The following is a 12,220-nucleotide window of genomic DNA, read 5'->3' on the forward strand; positions in this document are numbered from 1 at the left end:
TATATGTCTTGGCCTCAATAACTGAATTGGGTTTGAGGGTCTGTGGAGGTGAGAGCTCCTCCTATTGCATAAATAAATGTTTGCATCTCAAGGTGTGAGTCCAATTCTCCTGAAATGTGAGACTAAACCAAATGTTCTGACTGGTGCAAGTTTGAAGATACTTTTCAAAACTGCCAGAAAATCCAAAATGTAAAAAGGTTTTTGCATATAGTTTAAGGCCAAAGAAGTCCGGTTGGGGTATGTCCATATAGTCATGCTTGATGCTCTATAAGGTCATCCTTTTTTTGTTATATTGTGAACATGCATATGTTTAGCAGGTGTTTGGCTGCTAGACATTTAGAGTATTTAACATAACTATCATCAATTCCTTTATTTTCGATATTCCCCACGTTAGCCTGTTAGCATGCTCAAATTGGTTAATTAGCACTTAACAAAAAATACAACTGAGGCTGATGTCATTACATTACATTTAGTTGTCATTTGTTTGGCAGGTATTTTTTCAATTAAAATTTAAATAGTAATGATGGCACGATACGAAAAGCTTGTCCAGAGAGACTCATGAATGTCAGAACAAAATTAAATGGCAGGCCTTCCAACAGCTTTTCAGATATTTCCGTCCAGACAAACTGACAGACTGATTTGACAGAAAACTGAGAATAATCTTAGGTTATCTCTATCATTGTGTGTTTTAGAAAAATGGAAATTCCATGTGTAGTTTGGTTGCAAATGTAAAAGGAGAAAACGTTGTCATTAGCCTTTATGTCAGGTTCAAAACAATGTGTTATAAGGACATTTTGGTCAGCTCAGGGAGACGTTCTATAGCTGACCTCCAAATAAAAGAGGGTGTTTTATTAATGGATGAGGATAAATGGGGCCTTAAGTCCATCTGTTTATCTTTCTTTTCCGGTTTAAATGTAAAGCACAACTTACATAATGTTACGAAATTATGGAAATTGTCTCTATTTACGAGTTCAATCATCTTCCTTAATCTACATTTTAAAATGCACCAATCAATACAATGTCCAAGTGCATTATATCAATGTTTCTTATTACTCTGACACACTCCAGTCCATTTCCTGGCCATCATTAATTATTGTGTATATACTTATCTCTGTCAACAGCGTAATTATCAACCTTTTCTCCATCAGGTGCCATTATGGTTCCAATCTGGGGGCCATTCAGTGCTGATACTGATAATAGTCGTCCCTTGCCCCTTGAAATTGTTCTCTGTTTAATTGGAGTAGAACTCAATTGTTCAACTCATTAGGAGGCCCCATTAGCTAACTGAGGATGAGGTGTTAAATGTGATATGGATTACGGGTAATGCGGACACATATAGACGTGTTGTGTAAAGCTGAGTTGAAGTGGCCCGATACAAAATGTTATGGTGGGAATAAAGATGTTCCAACATAAAAGCTGTTAGACTTTGGCTAAGTATTTAGATAAGAGGATGAAACAGTTTTAGAGTCGGCTGGTAATAGTCTTTTTGAAATAGATTTCAAATCAGGCTTGGGTCATCCTGCTTTGGAAGGTGATTTCACTCTCTCCCCTGTCCCAAAAGTACTGGTCCCCTTGTTCATTCTGAAATTGAAGGCTTTCAACTGTGACAGATTATAGGGGCTAAACCAGGCATGCAGCCATGGACCGTGTCCCAATGAGCCCAGCCAGCGGAGCATCAAGTGACAACAAGTAGCTACTCCTACATCAGGACAACTGTGTGCCATTTAAAAGTGTATTTAATGTCTGGACAGCTGACCACGTGTTTCAAAGGAAAATAGAATAAATAGACAGCAAAAAGACATTTAATAAAAGGTTATTTTCTATTTTATGCTTAGTGTTTTGAGTTATACATATTTTTGAAATGAAAACACAAACATTTTAAAAGACTACAAGAAAAACACATGTCAAATTGTGCCTTAGTAAGAGAGATTAATATATCAAGTATATACAGCGCGATATAGGACCACAATTACTTTTCTGTCGGTGGGGTGGATCTTCTTTCAAATATCACCATTTAGTAACTGTACAAGCAACAATAAACTGAATGCCGAGAATGAAATGCACTTTACTGCTCATGAGTCCTCGGTAGTCCTTGTATAATATAACAGTTGTACTGGATAACATTTGGCTCTATATATAACTGTGGGATCTATATACACCAGTATTAACACTTTACTCCCACTCAGTCAGATCTCATCTACTCTGCATAAGCAAAAACAACAGTAGGTTTGGAAGTAAATCAGAAAAAGTGCTTTTTGCATCTTGTGTGCAGAAGTGATGGCCAGACGAGATACCTTCTTGAAGAAGTCCAGATGCAGGCGGGTTTAAAAGAAGTCAATGAGGGATGGAAACCTGCAGGACAGTGCTGGGTAAGTGCAGCCAGCTCACTGCATTCACTCAGGAGAAAACCAGTCCACAGGAAAATCTCTACGGACTTTTCTCCTCCTCTGCTGGGCTCGGAGGATCAACAGCTTTCTCCTCGGCCGCCTGTCTCTCCTGTTTGCCCTCCAGCAGTCTGTCATGAGAAACCGTCTCCAGCACTTTGGCACTGTGCTCCTGTGCCTTGGCCCTGAGTGCAGCTATGCTGTTCTCTCTCAGTTCCTCTTTAGAAATGGTGGCCTTGCCCTCTGACTTCTTGTCCTCCTCCTCAGCTTCTTCCGGCCTCTGAGAGCTCGTCTGCTGCTGCTGGGGCGCATCGCACGGTCCTGTTGCCGGGGGGGGCGCTCCGTCCGCTGACTTTTTGTGCATCCCTGCAAAGAGTTGCGGGTATTCAGATTTAGAATAGCGTCTGCTGAATGGTAAGCCATCTTGGACTGGAAATAGCAAGCACAAATAGTTGCGGTTTAGAATATAATGTGTGAACGCACGGTGCCAGTTCATGACCGGCGTTGTGGATCATCATGTTTTATGTAATGCAAAATCTGTTCCATGTTCTCTATGTGTAGGGAGTTTATTTGCTTAAATGTGTCAGGCTTAGTTTAATAGAGCATCTATCAGTGCCTGCACACAGCCTGTCAATCCGTGGTTAATTCCAAACAATCCACATAGAAAATTCTGTTACTTTTGCATAATGTGGAAATATATACTCTTTATAACATAAAATAACCATGAACTGGAAACAATGAGATATTGATTATGACTATATGAAGAGACAGTGAGACATCAGCCTCACCCAGCAGCCAGGGGGCACAGGAGTCCATGATGCCGTCCTTGGCAGACTTCAGGATGGACTCTGGCAGGGGGATGGAGTGCCTCACCATGGCTCCATACAGCCCGTACTCTGCCATCACAGTGCTGCGGCCCCAGCATTTCTCCCTCTTCCTCCACTTGGCTCTGCGGTTCTGAAACCATACCTGTGACAAAACAATCATTTATTAGTCACCAGCAGCTCAGAATGAGACAAATAAATTCACATTTTGCCTGCCAGGAACATGCAGCATGTATTAGATTACTCGGTTTGTTTTGCTACAAAACATTTATGCTCTTGAGAGAGACAACATTATTTTATGTTTTATTTGATTGATGATGATACAAATAAATAGTTTGAAAATAGCTGAGATTAATGGTTTCTAAAGGGTTGAAAACAATCCAACTGCAGCATGCAATTTACAATTTCCTATGTGCAAAATGTTACTTTTGGTACCATGTTCTAATAAGGCATCAATAAGTGGTTTTGGCTTTATTAATGATTAATGATAAATAAATAATTACTTCACTACTGCATATATAGTGATAATCTTCTAATAAGACAACATTTTATGTTGTTCATTTGTAAAAAAATCTATGTGGCTACTGTTTAGACCGTACTCAATGCGTCAGGTTGGGTAGTACTGTCTCTGTGCCAGTCACCTTGGAGAAGGGAGTTCCACAGGGCTCTATTTTGGGGCCTTTTTATATTTATTATATGTAAACAATATTTGTAATCAGATGCAATTTTCTACCTATCATATGTATGCTGATGACACACTATTGTATACTCATGTGCTCCTTCTCTGGATATGGTCGTTTCCAATTTAAAATCTGATTTTATCACGCTGCAGCATGCACTTCTTGATTCTAAACTGCTATTGAACAGTAAGAAAACCAAAGCAATGCTTTTTGCTCCCAAGTCAGCGTCCTCTTGCCTCTCCATTGACACCCTTGATGGCGTCTCTGTTGAGTTTGTCGATACCTACAAATATCTTGGCTTTTGGTTGGACAGTAATCTGAACTTCAAACACCATATTGAAGTTCTATCAAAGAAATTGAAATTCACTCTTGGCTTCCTTTACAGACTTAAATGTTGTTTTTCAACTTCATCCCGTAAAAGGTTGGTCTCTGGCTTATTCCTGTCCCAGCTGGATTACGGTGATACCATTTATAGATTTGCCTGTTCCACGGTTTTGGCCAAACTTGACCCACTCTACCATGCTGCACTGCGTTATATATCAAACGCACCCTATAGGGCTCATCATTGCAAACTGCATAGCCTAACTGAATGGTCGTCACTTAGTATGCGTAGGATGCAGCATTGGTTTTTATTAATGTATAAATCCATTTTAGGTAAGCTTCCACTGTACATATGTGACAGATTTGCTCCAGTTTATGAATCTTACAACCTCAGATCCAGTGCCTGGATACAGTTCCAGGTTCCTGCTGAGGCTGGGAAAAGGAGTCTTTTTTATTATGGTCCTTGGTCTTGGAATGAGCTTCAATCACGCCTCAAACTGAGGGCACTTGTCTCAATAGCATGTTTTAAATTGAAGTTGTCTGAGGTCCTTACCAGCAGCTGCTCTTGCAGTAATAAGTAGTGTACCTTTCTTATTGTCCTAATGTGCACAATGTAGTGACTGCTTTTTCATCTTTTGTTTTCTTAGTTATGTTCTCTGTATTTTATATGTTTGTGTTATGTGTTATGTGTAACGTTGCTGCCTTCTTGGCCAGGTCAGCATTGCAAATGAGATTTTATCTCAAGGCTTTTTATCTGGTTAAATAAAGGTTAAATAAATAAAAAATAAATTAGCCTCTCCTAGATTGTTGTCCATATACTCAGCAGCAATTTACTTTTTTGATGACATCACTTAATACCTTTAAGTGTTTACAAAATAAATAACAAATATTTATAAATGCATATTTAGAAAGGATAACACCAACACATTGGATGTTTTCCAACCTGGCAACCCAAAGGTATAACTGACCTTAGCTTAGGTAAATTATTTATTTAGCAATTACATGGTATACTAGTATTTATTGTGTGTGCACCAAAACTCAATTTCAGCATTTCAGTAGTTATTTTAAAGATGGCCTATTTTGAAATGTGCTTCAGAGTAATTTAAGGTAACAAGTGCACCGTTTGTATTGAGTGCATTGATTTGCCATAAGCTGCCGCCACAGGTGAGGGATCTGTGCCTGCATGCTGTCAGGGCTGATCTCCAGCTACCTGTGGCCGCATTACAGATGCTTTGACAGATCATGACACTCCACTTGGCCAAAGCCAACAACTGCTTAAGGCTCTGCAGTCTGCAGGCTTTTTGTCAGCTCAGAGGGGGGGGGGGGGGGGGGGGCAAATTGATAGCATAGCACAACACAGGACTGTTAAACACTGCTTTATAGGCAACTCTGAGGAGAAGAGATTCAGGCGAGGGGACAGATATTAAATTGAAAACGATCAAACCGTTTGCATGCTTTTTTCCTGGTAATTCTGATGATAACCCTTATATTATACAAGATATTTTATATGAGAAATTGCTTCTCTGTCCCTCAAAAGACGCCAGTGTGGAAGCTGCGAAGAGGAGTGACCCAGGGGCAAGCGGAGGCTGATTGAAAAATAAGTTGATTTCAGGCCCAATCGATGGCGGGCCGGCGGGCAAATATCACGGGAAATTAAACTACCGGGACTCCGGGGAGCAGCGCCATTGACCCGTGCTAATAAATTCAATGTAGTTATTTCATTTGAACTCTCCAGCAGCAGCCTCCCCAGCTCATCTGATTTAACTAATTACACTCGATGAGAAAATTGGGTGTTAATTTTATTTAGGGTAGGAGCTGGCCCGGGCTTATTTATTTATTTATTTCCTCTTTGTATTATTTATTCTCGGCTGTGCTGTTGCAGCCGTAATGAGAATGAGATTAAAAGGCTTCCTGGCAGATGGATGGTCCAGGTCACACTGCAATCTTCTTCCGCCTTGATAGCTTGATTAGGTCGTTAGCGGCTGCTTCTCCGAGGACACATTATTTCACATTCAACTGGAGAGAGTATCTGAGCTGAGGAGGGGAGCTGGAGGACAGGATCATCGATTTACGGGGGCTTATACCTAGCCCCTCGTCCCCTAAACATTAGAAGATCTGCCGGCCTCAAATGTTACAGGAGGCTATTAGCACTGAGGTGAATATTCACAATAATATGTGCCTTATAATATTCACACAAATCAATTAGTAAATAATAGTAAGCCATGTTTTATAAATAGGCTACTATTTTTTACAACAGTAATGGCCTATGATGTATCATTTGCATCGAATATGTAGGCTATATACACATATTGAAATAAATACGAATATGTAGGCTAAATAAATTTGCTTTAATGCATTTAAGTGCATTTCTTATCTTTGATCAGCAAATACATGTTGTGTAGGCTATCTTTATAGAAAACATCCCAAACTGAATAAAGATACTTATTTTGTATTATCCTTATTTATTTATTTTTTTACCATTGCAACTTATTTTCTTAGATTGTTTATGTTCACACCTGATACGAAAGTGAATTCCTTGTAGGCCTATTGTGTGAACTATACAGGCTACCTGGCAAGAAACTTGAATCTGATTCTGATAAAACTATGTTTTTCCTTTAAAAAAAAAACCTGGACTTATTAGTCATTTTTATATAAGCCAAACATTTATTATATCTAATTCCTTCAAAATATGCAATTTTCATGGGAAGAAATTGGCTAAAGCAGCACCCTATAACATCCTTTATAAATTGAGAAATTAAAAAATATAATTGTGCATTTTAACTTAACGGCTAATTAATATAAAAGAATGAAAATCAACCCCATAGAAACTGGCAATGCAAAAGAGGAAAAATAAACAGCCTAACATGATGGTCATTGCTCAAACATTTACTGTAAAAACATTCAAGTGAATAATCCTTCATTGTTACATTTTTTATTAAAACACGTGTGAGAATTACCTGTATCCTGTCTTCAGGTAGCTCTGTTTTCATGGCCAACATCTCTCGGGCATACACGTCCGGGTAGTGCGCCTCGTTGAAGGCCTTCTCCAGCTCCTCCAGCTGATAGGAGGTGAAGATGGTCCTGTGGAGACGGGTTGCCATTTCAAACATGTGGACATTTTCCAATATATATGTCTTCCTGATATACATTTAAAGTAAGCTAGTCTGAGTTTGAGTTTTAAAAGGAAAATACAAAATAAATAAATAAATGAAAAACAACATTGAACACATTTCTATAAATATAAGAGCCAATTTCAATAAACGAAGCCTTTGTGAATGGGTGAAAGAAAAACATAGCAAAACAAATAGGTAATGCTAAATTTTGGGGTGTCAATAATGACAGAAAATACAACCAATATGGCCAATTTATAGTATATTCTTATCAGTATTTCTTATTGTTAAAAATCAGTTTCAATGGCTAATAACAAAAGAAAATCACAATTCGCATTGCACATCATTTTTGTAAATAGGTAGCCCTACTTACTTAATTTTACTGGAAAAAAAAACAGTCGTGTGAATTACTGCAAAATGTATTATTTTCAAAAGAATCTACAAAATTAGCCATTAATTAATCAGAAATCAACACTAACCGGTGGCGTCTTTTCTTGCGTTTCTTGCTCTGATTTACTGATGACTTTGAGAGTTTTCGTTCATTTGAAGACAAATCATCTGAGTCTGTATTTGAACAAAAAAACATTAAAGTTAACAACAGGAACATATTTGAATTATTAATAAACAAACAACCGTTTGCATTGACACAACCCTGATATATTTTATCAGGACATTCAATTATAACTATTTCATTTAAAGGCACAAGACAAATAGCTAATAACGATAACAAACCACGACGTTAACAAATAATAATAAAATAATACAATGTAAAAATAGAAAGGCAATGCAGTGTGGCACAAATGTGCATGTTGAAAATAAACACAAATATTTGTATTCAGTATGAATAATACATATAAAATGTTAACAGGTGACCTGAGCTGGCAGACTGGCTGGTGTCCGGGCCCGCGGACCTCCTGTGGGGCTGCAGGTGAACGTCGCGTGCGTCCGACAGCACCGTCTCCAAAAACGCTGGTTGTCTGTAGAACGACGGAATGCCACCATGGCCGATTAATCCCATGCCCATGCCCATGCCCATGCCCATCCCCATCCCCATCCCCATGCCGGCGGGGCCCAGCAGGGACCTGGCGGCCAGTAGGTGCGCCCCGGCCGGCAGCGAGCTCAGCGGGCTCCTCGGGAACGCGGACGGCTCTTTATTGAGCCCCAGTATCTCCTGGATGCCGAAGCCCGTGCACCTGGGCGGCGGATGGGTTGCGCTGCTCTTCGGCTGGTGGCTGCCTCCATTTGCACCCAGAGAGGTTTTCTCCGATAGATGTAAACTTTCCGACAACACTGCGCCTTGTTTCCCCGTCATGCTGTATTCAGATGCTACTTGAAAGGGCCTATTTTGTGTACAATAGCGTCTCACAGGACGGTCCCCAGTGCATGATCCTCTGTAACACACCAAGAGCCCTTTAGAAAATGGTCTTTTTATCCAACAGGTCCATCCCAACAAGAGGCAGGAGCCAGCAGCCAATCAGCTGCAAGGATTCAGGATTCCTGTGGATCATGGATGCATTAAACGCCCTCTCGGATACATATCTGCGTTTTCCTCAGGACTATATAAACGAGGAAGATATTTAGGCTAAAGAAAGAAAGGAACAAAATAACTGTCTTCATATAGGGCGAATTGCAGAGAATAAAAACTGCATGGAAACCTGCAGTATCATTGCAATCAGATATTAAATAGCCTATGACAAAGATACGGAACCTTAAAACTACAATTTTACATCAAAAATAGAACTAGACACACAACTATGTTTAAACTCTACATTTGCTGCCTGCAGATATTTCCTTTTGTCGTTAGAAAATCAGGCCTATTTCAATCTTATTTAGCACCTCCTCTCCTTTGAAATGCTGCAAAATTACCTCAATCTCCTGGAATAAATCAGTAGGTATTGCCTTTCACTGAATGGTTTACACACACACACACACACACGCACGCAGGCGCACACTCACGCACGCACGCACGCAAACACAGGACGCGCGCACACACACACACACACACACACACACACACACACACACACACACACACACACACACACACACACACACACACACACACACACACACACACACACACACAGCTATGATCTCTCTGCTCAACCACTGGCTCACACGGATGGATAATTGATCTCCAGATGCTATGGGAAACTCATCACACGCAAATCAAAGGCCCTCCCAAAAAGCGACAGCTGGACGCAACGGAGCACAGAGCTGCGGGCCGGCGCGCGCTAATCCCACAGCAGCAACACAGACAACAGATTAAAGCAGTGACATCTCCCCGGAGTAGGGAGCATTAGACTCAATATGGGAAAAAAAGAAAGACTAATAATTAATTACCTGACCTTGTACTAATTTTTTTGTAATTCACTAAGCAAATATTAATAACTGGTTTAAAGGGCTAAATAAATAATAAACCGTCATTTTAAATATTACACTGTATAAATGATATGTCTGGTATAAGGGAAAGTTAAATAGGCTTAAATATTTTCTTTAGACAAATGATGGCAGATGTTTGGTGTCAGGGAGTTGTTGAACACTTCAGAATTATTGAAGAAATATGTTTTATTTTTATTTTTATTTAACACTCGTTTTGAATGTGATTTATTTAAATGTGTGTCATTTGACTTAATTGGAGAAGACAGAAAGCATATGCTTATTATGGGTTATTGGATTTTTTTGTATTTACCCTAAAATATTCAAATTATACAAAAGTTAATTTTTTTTGTGGTTTTTTAGGGTTAATAAGATAATAAGTGTGTTGAGTTAAAAGAGAAAATAGTGTCATTGAGATAAAGCTAATTTTACATATTTGTGCAAACATATAAACTCATGGATGAATATGTTTTTTTCCACTTTTCCCTATGGTATTATTGTAGTGCTGATAACGGTGACAATGTTTTTTTTGCGAAAAATTTAGAACAAGATATTGGCCAATGATGTGCATATTGGTGAATGGCTTCCAACAGATATACAATGCTTGCATGGGCATCAACAAAGGTATAAACCAATAATAACAATGCAATAATAACTCAAGTAATGTAGTAAATATATTTGTTTTCCTAAAGTAGCAAAAAAAGAAAATGCTGCAGTAACTGGGACAAGATGGACATACAACATGCACAACACAAAAACTTAATCTAAAACTGCATGAATTACGATTCGCAGGCACACCCAGCGAGTCATTTTTCATATCAAACAGTTTGGAATGAGCTGCTGATGAAGAAGGAGAAAATTATTGCTGCTGCAATTAGTGGCTGGCCAGTTGAAAATAATTAGGGCCTAGTTAGTGGAAATTCTATTAATGAAGAAATCAATGTTATTACGGTATGCTAATGACGAATCAGCCTGTTGGGATTAAGTCATTTATTAACATGGAAGGGTGTGAGTCAGGATGACCCGTCAATTACAGGCGAGTTACTGCCCCTCTCACTCCATCATCACGCTGCTGCAATCCATACAGGCCTTTTCCGTTTGTTTATATAGGGCGACACTTCTCCTCTTTGTATGGTTTTTAATAATCTCTTATGAAAATACCCGCATGCTGTTTTACATGCAGAAAAGAGGCTCCCTAATAAGGCTCTAGATTCAGGGATGATTTAGTTCAGTCATTCGTGTTGCCCATCAAAGATTAAAAAGAAAACAGCTGTTAGTCATTTTTTGCCTCCCCACCCCCTTAACCCAACATCCTTTTTCCACTCCCCTCACTCCTCCTGTTTCTGCACTTCTGGCATTTTAAGGCTTATAATGCAGAATTAGGAACAAAGTGTTCTCAAACTACCACAAATGATGTTAACAGCCCAGATGTGAAAGAGCAGTGCCGAACGCACCCAGCCTGTAACCTTCAAACAGGTGTACCTCTGCTGCATGTCAAAAACGGATAAGCAGCTGCAAGCAAAAACCGCCCACTATAATGAATATCATATCCTGCTGATGTGACTGCTAAAGCTTGAAATGCATCTGTGATAATGAATAAATAAGAAGGCAACTTTTTCTTTTGCAGGAAGGTCACAGCACCACTGGAAATAAAGCTGAATGCATGATCAACAGCAGATGAAGGATCATCTCAGTCACTTGTTTCAGTTTTTTGATCAGAGTGGTAAAATGATCTGCAAAACAGATTGTAAGCAAATGCTTCCCCTTAGAAATTAGGAACTGTTATGCATGAAGCTGCTGTTCTTCAGTCTTTTTTGCTAAATCAAGCTGATCCCCGGTGTTGAAACAAGGTGCAGGACAGCCTGATGACAGCAACCATGTAGATCAGAGTCAGGGGGAAAACTAAAGCACAGCCAGAGCCTCATGCTTTCCCAAAGCACTTGCAGGGCGTGATGTGACACGATGCCCCCACCTGCCTCTCCCTCTCCCCTCCCCAGTGCAAAAAGAGTTTGTAAGCCCCGCAGCTTTCTCATGGCTCCTCCACAATGGCATGTTTGCTAGCTGCCCGTCGGCATTGCTTAATTAGGCGAGGAGTTGATTAATTTGCACTAATTGACAGCTAATTTAAGGACTCAGGGCACATCGGATTGACGTTTGTCGGGGCACAGAGGTTTCGTGAGGTCAAAGCAACGCACTGCTGCATGGATGGATGGATGGAGGGGCTCTGAGGGGTTTTTCTCTCTCTCCACGAATGACCAGCTCAGCAGGGACTGACCTGTTTCTTGAAAAGGCTGTCTGGCTGCAGGAAGGCTGCGGGTGACGGGCAGCCACCAGTGCGTGCACCATATTGGGGATGGCAGGTCGCTTACCATGTCAGCGCTCAGCAGACTGAATGTTCATCAAGTCAGCATCAACAAGTGTCCATGCAACCAGTGACAGCATGGTCGCATAAATACTTGAATGGAAACATTACATTATCAATTTTCCTGTAGAAAGTGTACTTTTACTATTCATTTAGCTTA

General features: G+C 39.9%; 1 protein-coding gene across 2 annotated transcripts; it reads right to left on the bottom strand.

The window, feature by feature from the left end:
• Positions 1 to 1,849: 1,849 nt before the first annotated feature.
• vsx2 (visual system homeobox 2) lies at positions 1,850 to 9,015 on the bottom strand. 2 transcript variants are annotated; one of them, XM_079641284.1, is made up of 5 exons: positions 8,193 to 9,015; positions 7,799 to 7,883; positions 7,167 to 7,290; positions 3,173 to 3,353; positions 1,850 to 2,750 (listed from the first exon to the last, which is right to left on the bottom strand). In XM_079641284.1, the coding sequence occupies exons 1-5, from the start codon at positions 8,629 to 8,631 to the stop codon at positions 2,428 to 2,430; spliced, it is 1,152 nt and encodes a 383-aa protein (XP_079497410.1). In that variant the 5' UTR covers positions 8,632 to 9,015; the 3' UTR covers positions 1,850 to 2,427. The 2 variants fall into 2 exon arrangements, with proteins under 2 accessions (XP_079497410.1, XP_079497409.1); XM_079641283.1 differs by having other exon boundaries at positions 1,850 to 2,813.
• Between the last annotated feature and the right edge of the window lie 3,205 nt (positions 9,016 to 12,220).

Source organism: Notothenia rossii (assembly GCF_949606895.1).
Source record: "Notothenia rossii genome assembly, chromosome: 7".
NCBI lineage: Eukaryota > Metazoa > Chordata > Actinopteri > Perciformes > Nototheniidae > Notothenia > Notothenia rossii.